The sequence below is a fragment of the Triturus cristatus genome, chromosome 9 (genome assembly GCF_964204655.1).
Source record: "Triturus cristatus chromosome 9, aTriCri1.1, whole genome shotgun sequence".
NCBI classification, from domain to species: domain Eukaryota; kingdom Metazoa; phylum Chordata; class Amphibia; order Caudata; family Salamandridae; genus Triturus; species Triturus cristatus.
This window is the reverse complement of record NC_140592.1, coordinates 1,017,355,283-1,017,375,657: the sequence shown is the minus strand read 5'-3', so window position 1 is coordinate 1,017,375,657 and position 20,375 is coordinate 1,017,355,283. Positions and strand designations below refer to the sequence as shown.

Sequence of the window (20,375 nt, the reverse complement as noted above, 5' to 3'; positions counted from 1 at the left end):
AAACACAAGGGCTAGGTGGTTAGGATAATACTTACCCTGGCACCTTATGAGGTTTTTTTTTTTTTTTCTCGGATTTGGGGACCGAGTTCTAAAATGGCAGCTGCAACTTTTTTGTAAATGTTGCAGCCGCCAATCACATCACACTATCCTGCGTGACTGACCAATCAGGTTGTACGTTTTGACGTTTCTTCCCACGGGAGTCCAGTGGCAATATATATCTATACATTTTGAACCTTAATTTCTCTAAACCGTCTGAACAGAATAACACCTAATAAAACACAAGCTTTCTGGATTTTTGGCTTTCTGACACATTAGGTGTAATTCTGTTCAATTGTTTTTTCAGTATTGTATAATTTTTCTTATGAAAGGTTTGGGTGACCTGTTAAGTAGATCACCCCTAAGCTTTCCAGGAAGGAGCAGCGGTGGATGAACTTTTACTTTTTTTGGGAAAGTTTTGTGAAGATTTGTCATACAGCACTGAAGTTATTAGCAGAGCACAATATACTCTTCCTTTGGAAGCTCTGACTCCCATGTAACTCCACAATGGCTACCTCCATTATGAAATATAAGTGTGTGTGGTGTATGTGTATGTATATATATGTATGTATATGTGTGTGTGTGTGTGTGTGTGTGTGTGTGTGTGTGTATATATATATATATATATATATAAAACGTCTCACCAAGTGTATCTCGTACACAGAGGCACTCCTCCCCAAAAACGACACAGCATATCCGAAGTTCCTTCACAAGATTTTAATGTGCTTCAAGCCAAAAGGTTTTACCCAACGCGTTTCGACGAACATATCGTCTTGGTCACGGGTAAGTATCTGTTTGATTTCAACAGTTAAATACCGTTACACAAAAAGAAAAGGACAACGGCACTTTGCACGAGTCTGGCATTCATTAACATCAAAAGAGGACTATTGTTAGTGTCCATGCCTGATTGAAATTTTGGCGGCCATCTTTGAATGGTAATGTACTCTTAATGTTGCCGACTACATTCTCAATAAAGTTATACAATTCATAATTAAGACTTTAGCGGCCATCTTTAAATGGTAACATACTTATAATGTCAACCTTTGTAATTCCATCTTAATAAAGTTATATCTTTCGAAAACAACCGTAACGCGAACAAATAATGACGAGAACAATTGTTAATTCATGTTACTGCAAACATATCAGTATCAGCAATTTACCAATAATAAATTAATCCTCTATTCTCTTTTTTATGTGTCATTCACACATTTTAAATTAATTCAACTTTGTTCTTAGGTTACATTTCCATCTTGTTTCAAGATACAATATTTAAGTTGAAAGACTCTTGTTATTGAATTAAGAAGAAATAGTCAATCGACTATGCAAGTTGGTACTAAAATGATATTATGTACAGTAGAAAGGATTATTATAGGGATATCTTGTTTTCAGATATTAGTTCAGGCCAACCACTTGGATAGAACACTCCTTTATTCATTTATTTTAAGTCTGGGAATATTCACCCACTTGGGTAGGACACGACGATGATGATGTGTGCCTTCTGGCTTTAGACCCATAATACGATGGAAATGTAACCTAAGAACAAAGTTGAATGAATTTAAAATGTGTGAATGACACATAAAAAAGAGAATAGAGGATTAATTTATTATTGGTAAATTGCTGATACTGATATGTTTGCAGTAACATGAATTAACAATTGTTCTCGTCATTATTTGTTCGCGTTACGGTTGTTTTCGAAAGATATAACTTTATTAAGATGGAATTACAAAGGTTGACATTATAAGTATGTTACCATTTAAAGATGGCCGCTAAAGTCTTAATTATGAATTGTATAACTTTATTGAGAATGTAGTCGGCAACATTACGAGTACATTACCATTCAAAGATGGCCGCCAAAATTTCAATCAGGCATGGACACTAACAATAGTCCTCTTTTGATGTTAATGAATGCCAGACTCGTGCAAAGTGCCGTTGTCCTTTTCTTTTTGTGTAACGGTATTTAACTGTTGAAATCAAACAGATACTTACCCGTGACCAAGACGATATGTTCGTCGAAACGCGTTGGGTAAAACCTTTTGGCTTGAAGCACATTAAAATCTTGTGAAGGAACTTCGGATATGCTGTGTCGTTTTTGGGGAGGAGTGCCTCTGTGTACGAGATACACTTGGTGAGACGTTTTATGATAACAGGATTTCCTCGGACCCTGTTTTGTGCACCGCCGCAATTGTGTCCCGGAGGACTGAGGAAGTGGAAAGTGATATATATATATATATATGTTAGTAGTGCATTACACCCACAAAAAGCTGATGTCGCTCTGCTCCACACTGCAAAAAAACTGATGAGAACTGCTGAGCTGGCTGCTTTATGCCTCCAGTGGGATCACCACAATTCCGCTTCCCGGATCAAGATAGTCTGCGCCACCTACCGGTACATGATCGCTATTGCAAATGTTTCTGGGTCTAGTCTGTTCAAAGGTGATCTGCAGGTAGATCGATTATCCACGAGAAAGATTCTTTAACCATGATGCCCTACAAACATAATCATATGGCTAGTAAAACACAATTTTCTCAAATGTACCTGAAGCAGAAGGCCATAATTTGCTTCCAGTGGCAAAAGGCCTACAATTTTATGATTCCACACTACTCACGATTGAAACAGTACAATACAAATTGGGGTGGAGGGTGCTTATCGTACAGTAGAGGGATGAAACCAACCAAGCAATTAAATCTTCATAGACATTTGGCTGGGGAATGTTTTCAGCATTTGTCTCCTTGGTACAATACACTTGTCCGACTCATTACAGACATTTTTGAAAACCAGGGTCCTAGACAAATCAAGGAAGGTTTAAATGGCCCTCTTTATTTTATCCATAATGCCCTGCAAATTTATAATAATAACTAGAGGCACAATTTCCTCATATTTTAATTATATAACAGGCTTGAATTCTCCATCCGTGGCAAAAGTTTTATTTCCCACCATCCCCTGAAAAAAATGATGTTTAACTGGTGATGTTGGGCATATTGCTTGAGCCAAAGTACATTTTTAACATTCATTTTACTCAGACATGTTTGCATTTGAGATGATTGCTGCTTATGGCCCTGGGGTTTCGTGTCATCCACGAAACCCTTTATTAACCCCAGTTGTCATTGAAATGTAGAGGGACAGTGGATTGCGAATGTAAAATGGGGACCTGGATGGCTCCTAATTCATTTTACCCAAAAAATGCCCTGCAAACTTCAAGGAATAGCTGAATAAACAAAATTTCTTCCCGTCTTTGTAGGTAGGTATACTGCATGGGAGAAGGTCAGGCAGTTGCCAGGGGCCTGTCATGTATGCTTTTTTTGGGGGGGTGAATTTTCCATGGAAGATTACAACAGTGTATGGTTCGGAGGTCGCACCAGCACTTAGGGAAGATTGGCAAAACTCAGACGTTTTTGAAAAATAGTGCCCCAGGCCTAGCCCTCCCTGTGCAGCTTCATCGCTCTTGCTCCTGGCTTCTCCTTGCTTTCCCCCTGTTTTTTGAGTGCCTTTTCCTTGCTTTCCCCTCGTTTTCACTGATTTCTCCTTGCTTTCCCCCTGTTTTTTGAGTGCCTTCTCCTTGCTTTCCCTTCATTTTCATTTCTTTCACCTTTTTTTACCCCGTTTATTTTTTTTTAGTGCCTTCTCCTTTCTTTCCCCTTGTAAAAAAATATAAATTAATTTTAAAAAGCAGTAAGCAACTTCCGGAACCTTTGCAAACCTCACAGGGTATTTGCTGTGCTTAATAAATCCTTGACTGAATGAAAGGAGTTTCGGAGAAGTGTTTTGTGTGGATTGCACCACTGTCGTTCATCTGTTCTGCTTTTGCAGAGAAACATTGCCTAATCTACATGCCATATAAGGCAGGTATTCAGTGTCGGCAGAACTTGCTGACGATCTTTCCTTGTTCCAGAACTGCTGTCTCTCAAAGTGTAGAGAAGGTGTATAAACAGGCAAGATACCATATCAACAGTTTTCCCATGACGTTAGCAATTCACTGTAAAACATCACCTTGCATATAACTGAATTCATAGACTGATAGTAGAAATATTGATGACCTTGTTAAGGCATGCAGGCAGGGCAAAATCTGATTCTTTTATTTTTTATTTTTTATATAACAAACACTTGTCTGTAAAGCATTGACAGTTCTTGGACTTGGGGATGCCCACCACACTGGGAAACCTCACAGCCACAGATATTTCTTTAAGAGTAAATCCTGGTGGAATATAGGGAGGTGTGACCTGCCTGGCTCTCACCAAGATTTCCCGGTCACTGTGTTAGTTGCAGATCATGCATGACATGACATTTCCAACTTACAAACGTCGATGCCCAGCTGAGTGACTAGGCAGAGAGTGATGTTGGCTGTCTCTTTTCTCTCTTGACCCATTCCCCTTTCCTGCTTCTCCTAATTGTCTCACACCTCATTCTGTGTTTCGTCAGTGGTTGCACCGTTGGATTCTCCTGATCCAACGGTAGCAAATGGCTACTGTTGTATCAGGAGAACAATATCACTTAGATTCCTGACACCTTACCGATGCAAGTTCCTAAATGGCATAATCCCATTAACATAAAAGGACAAAGATATACTTTTTTTTGTTTTTTGATTTTCAAAAAAACCTTTATTTCAAAGAATATGCACAGTACAATTGCCAAATTACAGGAGACAAGGCGCGTCGAAGTTTTACATTACCACAGAAATAATCACATGTTCAAACGACAATAAAAACTTTATCCAGAAGAGTTACCAACAACTCAGTGAAAAAGAGCAGGAGCGGGCACCCAGAGGGAGAAACATCATGTGTAAGGGAGGGAGAGACAAGGGCGGGGGACCATGTACCGGAGGGGGCCAGCTCATGGACCAGCACCGGCAGCCGCGGAGCCGGCGGGGAGCGCGGGAGAGGTTGCAGGTTGCTGAGGGGCGCGGATTGCAAGATAGGTAACTAGTGGCCCCCATATATCTAGAGGACGGGTTTTAGCCGGCTAGAGATCCCAAAATTCAGAAAGGAGGGTGTGGCAGCGAGAGGCGTCTTCCAACTAGAGCAGCACCCTAGGCGCGGGCCTGCGGCCCCAACACATGGAGACCCTGCGCCTAGCCAGAACGAGCAGCATGGCCGTCAATCGATGGGTTGCGTCTGGGCAGAACTTAACAAAGCCCAGGAGGCAGATCGTGGGGTCGGGCAGCAATGGCGAGGAGGTGATTTCGGAGATAATTACACATACCTCCTGCCAAAATGCCGCGACTCGGGGGCATAACCAGGCAAGATGGGAAAAATCGGCCGCGGGTGCGGAGCAGCGTAGGCATCTGTCACTAGCCACAAGACCTAATCTGTGGAGATGAGCGGGAGTGCAATATAATCTGTGTATATATTTAAAGTGTATTAGTCGCAAGCGGTAGTTGGGGGAGAGACGCTTAATCTGGGAACAGCAGTAAAGCCAGTCCGCTTGAGATATCTCGATTCCCAGGTCCTCGCCCCAGGCCATACGTGCCGGGTCAGTGGAGATAGATGACGCCGCTAGCGTATAAGCATAAATCTTAGTGACCAGTTTATTTGGGGAGGAAGAGGCGTAAAGCATGTCAAGAGGGGCCAGCGATTGGGGGGGGGGGGGGGCTGGGGAAAGGAAGGATGTATCTTCCTGCATGTCCTTGGGACCAGCATTAGGAGCGAGCGAGAAAAAGGTTTCCCCAGGGTACAGATCCGAGATGGTTAGGAGGCCAAGGCGATTAGCGTGTTTAACCATTCCCTTCGACTGGAGTGAGGGGAAAGCGGGATGGTGAGCAATAGGCATGGTGTTTGCCGAAAGCAGGTCCAAGCCAGAAAACTTACGAATGCCGTCCCAGACCCTGCGCAAGGCCTCGACCGTGTCAATTTCGGTGCGCTGGAGCGAAGAGCGCAGTCGAGAGCGGCCAAGGGGTTGCCAGGTCCGCCTCCACTGCTACGTGAGGTTGGAAAAGACAAAGATATCCTTCATTGGCCAAGTGTTCCTCCTAATGGAGGGTCATTCTATCATAAAAAGAGCAGCATTGAGTTGATGTCTTCAGGCTGGAATTTCGGCAGAGTTGTCATAGCTGTGCTCCTAAAAGACAATAGTGCTTGTAATTATGGTTGATTTATTAATTCATCTTCTGAAAGAGGGCATCCGTACACTAACTGGCTTTCTAGACCTAGCTAAGTAGACACCAGTATTACGCTAAAAAAGAAGAGAACTAAATTATATTAGCATCTAAACAAGTTTTTATATTCTTGCTGAAAGAGTCTCTTGTGATTCTTCACTTCAAGAGTGTTGGACTTGGCCCTTTTTGCAGGGTCATCTCAGACCTTTTTGTCTTCCTCCTGTATTTTTTTTCTGACCTGTTTTTGTTGGTTTAATGACTCTGGGCACTTTATCACTGCTGATCATGGCTAAAGTGCACATGCTCTCTCTTGTAAACATGGTAAGATTGGTCTACACCAGTTTGGCATATTTAATTTACTTGTACGTCCCTTGTACAGTGGTATCCCATAAAACCAGGACCTGTAAATTAAATGCTACTAGTGGGCTTGCAGCGCTGCTTGCTCCACCCTCGAAGTAGCCTTTCAAACCGGTCTCAGGCCTCTGCCGCACAGGGCCTGGACGCGCAGTTTACTGCTGCAGTGGCTTGGCATGTAAAGTGGTTTCCCTGTCTGCAACTCCCCTTTTACTACATACAAGTCATCCCTAAGATAGGCCCTAGCTGGCCCTATAGGCAGGGTGCTGAGTAGGTAAAAGCTGGGACATGCGCCTTAACTGTGTGGCATGTCCTGGGAGTGACAAACAGCCTATTTGGTTTCTCACTGCTGTGAGGCTGCTTTCTCCTAGGTTTGCATTAGGGATTCCCTGATATGTGCTTCAGTGGTCATTTTTGACATGAGAGGGGTATCGTGACCATGTTTGGTATGTTTGGAATAGTAGTGATAAATCCTGCTTATTCGGGAAAGCAGATTTGTCATTACTATTTTAGAAATACCACTTTTAGAAGTGGGCCTTTCTGTGTCCTTATGTGTCTTTGTGCCCTGCTTGGATGTGTATTCTGGTTTTGACTGACAGGAGAGAGGGGAATGTAGTATTCTAGTTTCCTGTTCATGTAAATGTAAATACCATTTTCACCTCTTTTTCAGCCAGTGGAATGTTGCACTGATGATGCGCTTAAGAATGTTGAGTCTGTGAGGAAAGTCGGGCTGAGCAGCATGCTGGCTGCTCCTGGTGGGGCTAGTTCCGAGCTGATATACAAAACATGTAATTAACTACAATAAAACCTCATGTACTACAACAACCAGCCAGGACTTCGTTACTACAGTGAGGTGCATTCACTTTAGAGAGTTGCAAGGGGGATTGAGGGGAGTCCTGCCTTTCCTGGGTAACTCAGTGCTAGGCTGAATAGACCTTGGCTGCATTTAGAGTAGCAGGAGAAGTTTGCCTTGCATCTGAATAGGCCTGGTCTGCATTTAGAGTGGTGGGAGGAGTTGCACCTGAATATGGCTGAGTCTGCCTTCCACAATTCTGTCTCCACCCCCTTGCAGTGTGTCTGGGGCCAGTGCTTGAGATGTGAATGGGGGTGTTATGCACTTCTAAACAGTGTTTGAAGTGCCCCCCAGAACAAAGTCTTTGGAACTATAAGTACAGGGGCTGGGACCCCATTATTTTGAACACTTCATGGGACTTGTAACCAGCCGTTGCTGGCTCTACAGACTGCACCTGGCCAAAAGGAACTGTTATGCTGCCAGAAGGAACTACCCTTGAACTCCCTTGTCTGTTGTGCTGACCTGTGGCCTGTTGGGGCTTCAAGAAGGACTGTCAGCTTCTTCGCAAGAATTCTGTGTGCTGGCCTGCGGCATCCACCCTGGCTGGGTGTCCCCAGTGACCTCCCAGGGCTTGATGGCCTGATCTATGGGTGGGAGAAATTAGCACAGAGCGAGCGCTATATTTTTACAACAAGTGCATGGTGAGCGCTGTATTTCCTCATGTGGAGAAAACGAAGCGAACCGGTTTTTCCTGAAAGCACGTGGTGGGCCCTTTATTGGGAAGTACCCCTCTCCACGATAGGCGTGTGTGGCAGTACAAAGAAGAGCGTGTGTACTGCAAGTTGCAACGGGAGGGGAGAGCTTTAACATGGAAGTACTCTTTCCCCCCCCCCCCCCCCCCCCATCCCCTCAGCCTCCAGTGCGTGTTCCCGCTGGGGGGGGGGTGGGGGCTGAGAAATCGCGGAGTGTAGGAGTCTCCTCTGTATCTCCTGAGGCGGGTCGGGCCTAAAGTGGTTGCCTAGCAACCTGCTGAAGCTGAGGGCGACCCCGCCCAATACTCTGGAGCATGGGGGCTCTGACCAGAAGTTGTGGGAGTTGGTGGGCCTTAGGAGATGTGGGTGCCCTACCGGAGTCCGGACACACGCCTTGGCTCCTGAGGCCCGATCCAAGGAGTAAAAGGAGCAGTGGTGCCTCCGGGAGGAAAGGTGCCAGAAGCTTCAAGGGAGGTGCTGTTTGTACCCGCAGGGAGCTGAGGCGGCCCAGAGGATTCCCGACTTGCCCGAAGTGAAGGGGAAGTTCCCTTACCGCAGGCCGCTACGAGGGTGAACCCGGCGAGGTCTCGTCACCGGCTGAGGCCGTGTATTTGCGCATCATCTGTCTTTAGGCCATTCTCCTTGTGAGGAGGATTGAGGGAGGGTCCCCCTGATGCGAGGGTGCCCATGCCCCTTTTGTGCATACACGTCCCTGGGGGGGAGTGGCCTATCTAGTGTTGGCGACAATCACGGGGTGAGACCTTGGAGGTGGCCCCCGCTTCGTAGCAGTAAGAACTTACTGCCTTGGGAAACATTACTGGGCGTACCCTAATCCCAGTTGTAGGCATACAGATGCTGCTGTGCCCGGTCTCCCTGTGAGGTGGACTGTGGAACATGTAAAATGAGCACAGTAATAGGTTTCTGCATCATTTCATGCCCTAATGTTGGGGTATGTATTGTTTTATTCCCTAATGTGCCCTAATCTGCTCCATATTCATGCATTGATGTGAAGATATATATTGTGGTTATGCCTTGCAATGACAGGATAACAAGTATTTTGTCAGGACCTGCATAATATGTACAGTGTTGGTGTAGGGTGTTTTTGTAATATGTGCAACCTATAAAGTGTTTACTTGTTTGCACTACCTACACGGTTACGACCATTGACTTATGGCAAAGTGATTTATGATCTAAGTGATGTCATGACAAGTGCCTAGTGACACAGTGATTTATGTGAATGTGGTCTAATGTGTTTTATGATCCTGACTGCTCTGCCACGCTACCAAGGGGGTGGCAGGGGTTATCTTGTGTGTATAACTCCCTTACCCTGACTAGAGTGTTGGGGTCTGCCTGGCTTAAGTGCATACCCAAACCAACCAAAAACCCCATTTCTAACAAAGAGGAACAGTATTTCACAGCTAAGGAATAAGATAGGAATAGGAACGTGCTTTTTTGCATATTTTTTTAGTTTCAGGAATCCCCTGGCGTAGGTTCTCCTAAGATGGCACTAGATGATATCTGCACAGTTTGTTTTGAAGGACCAAGTCCATTAATCCCCTGTGGTACTATACACAAGTTTTTGAACACAATTAATTTGCTAACCAGGAGCTGCCCAGTATGGCCAGCTGACCAAAAACATGGTTTACTGCACTTTTGATTGAGCAGGAGTTGTGGTCACTGTAGATTGAATACCTTGGGTGATTTTGATATTTGGAGAGATTTGGACTGTGAGATATTTGGGAAGCTCTAAATAAAGGGAATGCCCGTAGTATAATATTGAGGGTATCCTAGTACGGCTGATTATCTAACCTGTACTGGTGGGCAGTAGTGGAAGAATAGTACTGATGGAACCTAGGGCAAGAAAGCTTTCCCATGCAATAGCATTAATATGGAGCTTGAGAGTCAGCTTTTTATCTTTCTGGAAACCGGTTACTAACTTTCTTGACAAGAGGAAATGGAATATAAGAGGGGCAGAAACTGCTGTTCCATATGGCAGCTGGTCCCACCACCACAAGTACCGTTCGTTATCAGAATGCTGAGGAAAGTGCTGCCTTCTTTGCCCCGGAAAAGCAGACAAATTGTGGTCACGGCTCTTGTAATGGCAAGACTGCACTACTCCAATGGGATCTATCTAAATGTTCAACAAAGATCCTTGAATAAATTGCAGATGTTACAGAATACTGCAGTCAGACTGCTTACAGGAACGTCGAGATTTTCCTCGGTTTCCAAATATATTAAGAAATTGCATTGGCTTCCAGTTAAAAGTCGAGTACGCTTTAAGGCTCTATGCCTGGTTTTTAAGGCCCTCCATGGCATAGGACCAGATTATCTAAAGCACAGACTCCAATGGTACATTCCTGAAAGAACAATGTTCAAAAGGAGCCAGGCTGGTCTTGGTGCCGCGCATAAATAAAGCCCGATGGGGTGGCAAAAGCTTCATTCATGGTGCAGCAAAAGTTTGGAATGATTTGCGATACCACTTAAACACTATGGATCTCTTGTCCTTTCGGAAAGGGCTAAAAACGTGGCTTTTTTCACAATGAGCCGGTCTTTCTATTTTCGTCTTTTGCCGCCAGCAGTCTCAGAGGATCTAGATAGCGCCAGGACACCTCCGGGTATTTGTTGCGCTTTACAAATGTAATTATCATGATCATTACCTCCATCTTGAGTGAGTTCAGTTTATGGGATACGCCACCCATCCAGTTGGCAACTGCTCTTAGGCAGTCCTTGGAAGAAACAGCTGGATAGGTTTATATCTTTTAGTACTATTTTGATGTCATCTGTGCATGTGTAAAGAGGGAGACCATGGGAAACCTTTAAGACGAGCAAGTGACATGATGTGGACATCAAAATTGAATATCACTGCTACACAACTTTCGGTCATATTTTGAGGGGAAAAACACCACCCAGTCCTAAGCTAGCCTTGTAAAATAAAAGTTTGTTTTTTTTGTGATAAAAGAGGATAGTGTGACTAGGAGTATCAGAAGCCGCCATGCAGCCTAAAAGGATCAATCCGGCTACCCCTCCGTCCTTTACCAACATGTGTAGAGTATCCAGTACAGCAAGCAACACCGGGTCGGTGCTTCTCCTAGGTTGTATACTCGCTTGAGCATAGTCTACGATGTTGTCATGGTCAGTAAACAAAGGAAGATGTTGAGTAAAGTGAGAGCTGTTTCAGCTGCATATTTTGCACTGCTTCAGCCGAGTCTCCAAAAATGTCCAAAAGTTCTTGACAGTTTGCATGTTGTATTGACTTCTTTGGGCCAATACTTCCTTGAACTGATGTCTTGTCTTCTGCAGGATTCCATGCTCGCCTGAACCGCCTGCCAGGAGCGGCTGCACGCTGTATCCGCAAGGGTCGCCGGAGGCTTGTTGGCAAGGTACTATCTGTGGTAAATAAGCAATGCCTTTGTAAAGTGTCCACAATGTGTTCATACTCGGGCTAAGAACTCCTGTATTAAAAAGTACAATCTTTATTTACAGTGGGCCAGAAGTACGAAGATTCCTGTCTCCAAAAGTGGTTGTAAGTTTACCACAGACTTTTTGGGAATGGAATCAGAGTTTGTTCTAACCATAACATATCAGATTGTAGTGGGTTGCTGACCGACCTGCCCTATGAATATTAATTAGGTTGGTCTTCACTAGCGACCCACCATGATTGGCTACAATCGCAGGGAAGGTGGCCTGACCAGCAGACCACCATCCCTGTAATTGCTTTTCAAAATTAAAAACGTTTGTTTTAGTTTTAAAGCAGCCCGAGGCAGAAAACGAGGCAGCTTTAAAACTAGCATTTTTTTTGTTGCAAAACGTCAGAGAGAGTTGACAATGCCTACTCCTCCTGAAACTGCCATCCCAATTTACTAAGGCAGCGGGGCATCTTACTTTTTCTGAATGAGTTATCACCCCAAGTCCGTAATTTATCAATGGTTAGTGACTGCTATACCGGTCACAAACTATTGATGCATAGGTTCCCCATTCGCAATTTAGAAGGGACCCCCCAACATGCCCCTTCCAAATTATGGCTGGTAAATTCATTTTAGGAGTTGGCAAAAAATGACTGACTCCTAAAACGGATTAAGTGCATACCAAATAACTTTTTAGTGATTGCAAACCCTCTGATTTCTTTTGAAGTGGAGTTTTTCTGACTGCAAAAAAGGTTTAGTACATTTGGTCCATGCATCGCTGGTTACTAAATATAAGCTCCTAGGCGACACTTTAGCTCTGCGGTGTGAATGCTGGTCATGCGCTGATACCCTACCTAGCGGTTTGTGTTCCCTAATCCTGCCTTGTAGTGGTTTGCCTCTTCAACACCTCAATACACACATGTAGCACTGTCATTCAACATTAGTTTAGACCAGAAGAACACTGCCGGTGCACCTCTGTCCTGACTTGTAGCATCTACTGATATTCCATGCAGGTGACTCGCAACCAAACTTGGACAATGTACCTCGTTTGTGCATCCTCCCCTTTTTACTAGCTAATTATTGGACTCATGCACAGGGCTGGCCGTGCACCTCATACCTGACTTCTAGCACATGCTCCTTGTGTTTTTTAAAAGAGGTTCAAAAGTGCTCCAGTGCTCCTCATTTGTGCAGTACCCACAGATTTCCTGTGTGCAGTTCTCCCCAGGGCATGATGAAGGGGGAGTGGCCAAGGTAATTGGTGTTATGACGATGCACAGTTAGCTGTGGAGACAGACTCCCAAACTCACTTCATGCACTGTTGGATTCACTTGAAGTCACCCATTGATCTAACCTGGCATGCTGCTTGTCCCACTGAACTGGATGGTCCTCTGGGTCTTGGCCTTCTATGATCAGTAGCTCCCTACAAATGACTGTAACCTCAGGTTTAGACGCATCATGCTGGGACATCGCATGATGCCCCACAGTATGTGATGTTTGAGTTGCTCACTTAGGGCCTGATTTACTAATTACTGGTAGCAAAAATCTGGTCTTAATTGGCAACCAGTATAACATTTAGGAAACTAACCTATCTACTAATCATTGGTTTGCTAAATTCAGAGTCATAGTGGGTCGCATTCCGAATTGCGACTCACTCTGATTAGTGGTGCTCACAGGGATGGTAGCTTGTTAGGGTCAGCAGACCACGTCTGTGTTTGCTTTTCAGTAAAGTAAACTTTTTTTTTTTTTTAATGCAATCCGTTTCCCTCAAAGGAAATGGGCTGCGTGTAAAAACAAGATTTCTATTTTTTTTTTTAGTTTAAAGTTTGAGAGTTGACAACAGTTTTCTTTTCTTTTTCCTTTTTAATTTGGAAGTTGTGACTTAATTACCACCCTAAATTGAGAGTAAGGCATTCTCAGTGTTTTGCGACTGGATTCCAATCGCAAACACTGATGTGTTGCATACCAATTCATCATTGGAAGGGACGCCTACTACATGCCCTTCCACATACTGAATCAGTGTGGGGTCTCAGTCCCATTTTAAGAATCAGTAAGTTTACTGATTCCTATAATGAGATTAGTGTATTTAAACCAGAATTTTGCTATCCCATTTTTGGGGTCGTAGACTCCAAATCTAAGAGTGAATGTAAAATTGCTTTGTACATCTGGTCCTTTATTATTTGCTGCCTTGAAGCTAAATTTGACATTTTGGTCCTAATTACAAGACAAGGGCAACATTCTTATTCCTGCACTAATGAGAGATTGGACAGAGAATGGAGTTCAGATTTTTGTCCTAAGTAAAGCTTTGCCAAACTTTTCTTCCGACAGATTTCATAAGTCAAATTTGCTGAAATATAGTCGGTGGGGGTTGGGAGGAAAATGTGCGGGAAAAATCTGACACTTAGAAATTGGTCCAGTAAACAAAGATTCTGCATTTAACTTCCTGCTCAGGCTCCGAATGGGGAGTGTTTTTTTACCAGGGGCGGCGGCTCTATAATGACGAGGAGTGAAGTGCCACAGCCCGTGCCAGCAGAAAATAAAATGATAATAAGACAATATTATATTTCTATTTATGCTGAGCCCCGCAATACAATACGTGTAGGGCAGGGACGGCCGAGACATGGAGGTGTACTGTGCACTCATAGGTGTCCATGTGTGGTTGGCCAGCTGTCCTAGGCCTTCCAAACACAATGCGTACTTTTGTTTATCCAATCCTGCTGTTTAAAACAGCACAGGCTCCAATGCACCATCTGAGCGGCATACGAGACCGCTCAGACCAATGTTGGCGCTGCTCTCATGTGAGAGCAACGTCTGGATTGGGTGTGGAGCCTGTGTCCTGATGGACCATCCCCTGACGGCAACGAGAGAAGCAGCAAGGCGGGAGTGGAGCATAGGAGCAGGTAAGTATTTTTTTTTTCTTTTTTTAACATTTATTTTATTCCACCCTCCTCAACCCACCGCCCTCTGCCACCCGCGGCCGCCCTACCACTTTAGGTAAGCGGCCGCCGCCACTAGTTTTTACTGCACTCTGCAAATATCTCTTCCCCGCAGTCTTGGCCTGAAGCACTCCTATTCAGGCTGTAGTGTAGAGCTCAAAGCTTCCTTCAGCCTTCCTCCCTTCGTCCTCCTACATTCCTTTTTTTTCTCCATTCTCCTTCCTTCTGCCTGTCCTCTCCCATCCCTGCCAGGCACTCTCCCTCTTTAAATTGTAATCATAAATAATGTGCTTTATTCGCAGCTCCCGGCCTGGACGGCTGCTAATTAAAGGAAGTGTGCCTTGTAATTTACACAGTAATAAACTGTAAATTTAAACATTACGGCACTTTAAGTTAATAATAATTTTTGCGCTGTAACAAATGATCCATTTTTCATCTGTCCCCTCGGCCCCCACCTCCTGTGTTTGTGTGGACCCGGTGCAGCATCGCAGCGAGGAGGGAGCATGGCGGGGAGCGAGGCCTCTTCATTTTCCCTTGCAGACATTCTGTGCTCGGCTCAGAATTAATTTTCCACGGCATAATTGTTTTGCAGTCGCTTGGCCCCTGCGTGCCTGCTCCGCTGCTCCTAGTGTTTTACTTCTCTCTCCTGCGGCCCATATTTAGCCATGCCCAGGACTGACTGATCCTCCTTGCCTCCTTTCAGGCCATCATTTTCAGTCTTATTTGCGCGTCGTTTTCTCTCTCTCTCTCTGTCCCTTTGGCATTCTTTCACAGTTTTTCTTTATTTTTTGTTGTCTTGCTGGCTATGTGTTTAAATATAAGGAGTAGCAGAGGCTTTGTTTTCGGTAATTAAACAGCTTTCCTAGTTCTACCTTATGCAAGCAGCCGCGGCGCGTGGCCTTCCCTACTACCAAGCAATGTAGTCCTTTCACGTTATTCCCCTCACAGGATCTCCCAGGCTTAACCCTAGCCACATTCAAGTAATGTCTTTCTTCTGTAGAGGTTGACCTGTCCGTGTTCACTGTACTCCTTTCAGGGATCATAATCGGACATTTTGTTGAAAAGGTGATTCTGTGCAAAATGCTTGTGCTTTTTTGGGACTGGTGGCTCTGACTAGCAGTAGGTGGCTGCTTGTTGTCGAAGGCAATTGGGGGACTCTGCTGAGATTTTGTCCTGTTTTTATGTTAGGTAGGTGGAGGCTTGCCTTTGATAAATGTATGACTTTGCTACTAATTTTGGTGTAGTGGTTGTGGGTCATTTCTAAGGCGGGGGGGGGGGGGGGGGTTCAGGGTGGAAATGTTGTTGAAGTATTTTTCTTATGAATGAGAAATGATGATCTTTTAGAGTATGCCATGTTTTTTTTTTAAACTGCACTTTCCCAAAGGTCTGGCCCTGTTGCATTGGGGGAGTTCTCCAAAATATAGCAGACAAAAGGAGAATGCCTCTGTTCCAGAAACAAATTCTACAAATTAACGGCAGGTCGTTCGTATCTGCAAAACTTTAGTTGTTCCTTTTCATTTCTTCATTTTATGTGGTGTGATAGGCGGTTTCTTCTGGTGGTTAATGGGTTGGGACATTTTTCTTAGAGGTAAAGTAAGTACCATGTGGTTATGGGGTTTTAATTCGAAGTATGGTATAAGGTGGCTGTTGTCTCCTATGGTAAGAAAGAACTTTTGTGGCTCTTGCCGAGAGGTGGAGGTTGTGGGCAGGTGGGCCTCCCCTGAGTCCTGGCTAGAGTTGCGCCTTTGGAAGTGCTTAGCCAAAGATGTGGGAGAGGTGGTGGCCTGACTCCTGAGAAGCTGGGGAGGTACAGTAGATCTTCTGGTAGTTGGGCCTGTCCTTGTAGGGAAGAGGAAGAGAGCGTAAATAGTGACTCCTTGAGATTGGTACAAGTCCTTCAGAGCAGTGAAGTGGGCTGAGTAAATTTCAAACCTTACTGGGATAAAGTGTAGCTTAGCGGGGGTCCTTGTAGAGCGGTGAGGACCCGTGAAGTTATGGAACCTGCAGCCATGAGACAGTAACTGATTGTTTCTTTCTTTCTTTCATGCAGGAAAGCGCTATGGGTGCCCTCGGGACGGACCGAATGAGCCACGTCATGCACGATCCTCGGCAGAAAGAGTAAGGAACAACTTAGTCGCATCACATTGTGTGTCCACTCACTAATCACCCCTCCAGACTCCTGCCTGCACATGAACAAAGGATTATAGATTCAAGCAGACCGTACTTCAGCCAGTGCACGCAGGCATGGTGGGCTTTAAGACTCAAGCAGGCTTCAGAGGCCACATGCTCTAATGCATACACCAGCCATAAGAGGCCCAGAGTACTGTACACACACACCAGACTTGCAGCCCAAACTGCCATTTTTAGGTCGAGCCTTCCAGGCAGCACAGCGGGCTGGTTGTGAAAGACCTAATGTCAACTTAAGTGAGCTTTCAGCCCGCCCATTGCTTAGCTTTATTGTCAGTCATTTGCTTGCTTCTTATTCAGTGGCTTTTATTCTTCGTCTTGTGTTTCCCCTCCCTTGGAGCATAGCCTCTTTACAGTCAATTTGATTTGCTGCTTGCATGCTTCCACTGCTCTTATTAAGAAACCACTTTTTTCGTTTTTGTTCAGCACTCCATTAGAGTGCATGTGTTTGCTAGGTCTCGCCCACTTACGCTACCTCACCCCTCAAGTACTGCCCACCACCCCTTTTTGCACCCCACCCATCCCAGCTTATGTGTAATAGCATAGCAAAATGGATCTTTTGCTGTGGTATGCTGAAAAGCAGACTTTAAGTGTTGTTTTTGTTTATCTTCTGCTTCGCACATATTCCGTGCAAATGCAAGCTTTGACAAACAAATGCTTTCATAGCGGTGGGCGAAGGGCTATCTGCTGCACTCATTCAGATGGCGTCTGAGGCATAAGTTGTACTTTGCATGACTCTTCCCTTAGAGGCCCATCGATCTACTCCTTAGGCTACTGCAAAAGACCAAATGACTCGATCCTGTGGAAAGTAAATTAGGCATTGCCAACCATTTCCCTTTACGTTCTGACACTTACCTATTCCTTTGTATATTCTGTTCAGATTGAAACATTTTCGTAAAATGAACCATGCTAATTATTACAATTTAAAAACATTGAATTCAATATACAGTTTTGAAATACATAAGGTATGTGTTGGCTTTTGCTCCAGTATATTGCATTTTTCTACATTTACTTTTTTTAAGCAATGCTTACAGACAAACGTTAGCAAAGCAAACAGCTCGACACTTACAGTATAAAATTAATCCCTACGTGTTCCATTTACTAGCCAGACACCTGGGTGGTCCATTGATTTTGAAATCCACCTTTTGGTGGCAGTGATGCATTGCCTTACTTTGACTTAAAAACTGATTTATCATCATTAATGTACACTCTGTATCACTTACAGCTGGCAGTCCATGTGGTTCTATTTCCTTAAGTTGCGGGTCTAAATCTGTGCAAAGCTGTAGCCGGCACTCTGGTCAAATATGTATTAGGTTTATTCCCACCAGACTGCAAGTAGGCAAAGACACATGGCATATCTTATAGAATTAATTGTATTTATTTATGGAATTTCGTATGCCATTGACACATCAACCAGATCACTTTATTTTCAAAAGGTTCATAGGAGAAAGGAATTTTGTTCCATTAGCTCACAAATCCATGGGCGCGCTGGCACACCGTAGCACTTCAAGCAGCGAAAGCTTTTTGTACTCACTGATTAGGCTGATACCAAGGACAGGATGTGACATAACGCATATTGTTATACATTTGTGGACAACCTGCCACTAAACATGTTTACTCAACTGCCATTCGTGCTTATCCCTGGTTTAAACCCCCCCACCCACCCACCCACCCCGCCTTGCCACCCCATTATCTTCTTGGATGACCTTTCATGATTTTGAGTGGAGGAGCCAGACTGGTAATACAGTTTGCACAGAAAAAACAAATGCAAAAGGACTGCTAAATGCTTGCTTCTTAATTTTTGGAGATTGAGCTTTTGGAGCAGCATTCAGTACATATTCACTAATCGGGCCAATACTGTACATGTAGGGGTAAGGTCGAATCTACAGGACAAGCGCTCTGTCCTTGGGACAACTGTGTCAGACTCACTTTTGTCCCACTATACACTTTAGACATCTCACTTCTCCCTAAGGATGCTTGGAGGAGCACGACATAGTGGAGCAACCCAAATTTGAGAAGGTAAACACAGACGTGGGCCCCCTTCATCTGTGTGCCTACAAATGTACACCTCACTGCTGATTTCTGCTGATGAAGAAAGACTTTTGGTATAGCCTGTTGTCTCTCGTAGAAGGGTGTTTATGTAGTAGTTTAGGCCACTCCATTCATTGCGTGAGTGGTTGTCTGATTTGCATATGGAAATGTTTGCTTTCGGTAGCTTATAAAAATCTAAGCAGCAGCTCCTAGCCAAGGAAGTTTTTATGGAGTTACTAAAGTTAGCACGGTTTCCATCCTCCTCACAATGAAAAATACAAAAAAGTTATGGATTGAATTCTTGAATTAACCTCAGCCACTGCTAATTACTCATGTTCATATCGCAATCCATCGTTTTGTAGTCCACCATGCCACTTCAGATTAGACCCAGCCAAATCCACATCCGCCTTGATCCTGTCCCAATAGAGTCAGTTCAGCGTGATCTTCCAAGCCTGGTCATTTCTGAAACCGAACACAAGCAACCCAAGACTGGTTTCGGCCTAGGTAGATTCACTAACCAGGCCCCTGGCTCTTTGGCCTAATCTATGGAGAAGCAGAGCAATGCAAGGCCTGTAGCGTTGTTAATGTGCTCTCAGATGGCAATATAGTGAGGTGTGTTTAAACAATCGAAGTATGAAGCAGATGACCCCAAGCAAACACATTAAAAGAACTCACTACGCTGCTGTGATTTGTGGACTGACAGGGTGCTTTGCAGAGGTAGTGGGCTGAATAGCAGGTCTTTGAGTGTCTGCCACATGTAGTTTGTGGGAGGCCAACTAGGCAGATATGGGTTTCTGAGGTAGTTTTCTGCTGGGGGGCATACTATGACTCTGCAAACTGGGCAAAGTACAGCTCTTTCCGCACTTGACTTTCAAGGTAACAAGAGCGAGCAGTCCGGCTTTTTTGAGTGGTATTGTGGGTGGCAAGGTCTCAGAACTCAACAGCGTAATAGACACCAATAGGCCGTGGGAGGAGCTATGATCGTGCCCAGACACAGGCGTGACACACGCGCCACTTGTTTTTCTTTACTTTTGGTATAATCGCGGCACCCGCGCTTTACTTTTAATGTTATAAGTAAAGCGCGGGTGCCGCGTTTATACCAACGGTAAAGAAATAGAAAAAAAATCTATTTCTTTACTTTTGGTTTAATCGCGGCACCCGCGCTTTACTTATAACATTAAAAGTAAAGCGCGGGTGCCGCGATTATACCAAAGGTAAAGCATTTGCAATGTAATAAGTCTCGCATTACTGAAAGTTTGAGCTATTGGATTTGCAAATAATTATGCAACACCAATAACTCAAACATTTAGTAATGCGAGACCTATTGCATTGCAAATGCTTGTTCATTAGGCAGGCAGACTTCCAGGATTCTTCAGGTAGAGCCTTAGCTTCTCCAGCAGAAAGTAGTTGCTTCAATTGATTTCCCTTCCCCTCTGGGAGATTGACTGTCAGGCAAACACAAGCCCTGGTTACAGAGCATCTCCTAGAGTACTCTGTGTAATACTCGCTTCCTTGATCAAGAAGAATCTGAGGCTGGACTAAAGTAGGGTGTTTTTAATTTCAGTTTTATACACATTTTCTAGTTGGGTTGCGAGTCCACGGTCTCAACTTTCAGAACCGTTTCAGGGTAACTTTCTTTCTGGTGTTGTTTTCAGACTACTCTCCAGATAATCCTTTAGTAAAGGGATGCTTCTCACAGCAGGTATCACTGGGGCTGTCTCCAACCAGGAGCACCCACAAAATGGGCACAATTAAGTATGAATGATAGCTAAAAAAAAAAAAAAAGATTGGTCGGGT

At 44.3% G+C, this 20,375-nt stretch overlaps 1 protein-coding gene across 3 annotated transcripts in view; it reads left to right on the top strand.

Annotated features, from left to right (window-relative positions):
- GPATCH2L (G-patch domain containing 2 like) overlaps nt 1-20,375 on the top strand; it is a 376,403-nt gene that overhangs the window by 198,716 nt on the left and 157,312 nt on the right. For all 3 annotated transcript variants that reach the window (XR_014968871.1, XM_085626692.1, XM_085626693.1), the window contains exons 5-6: nt 11,324-11,403; nt 16,411-16,478. Coding sequence is in view for 2 of the 3 variants with exons in the window: in XM_085626692.1 (XP_085482818.1) it covers nt 11,324-11,403; nt 16,411-16,478 (148 nt within the window). In the remaining variant the exon portion in view is untranslated. The remainder of the gene's footprint in view (nt 1-11,323; nt 11,404-16,410; nt 16,479-20,375) is intronic.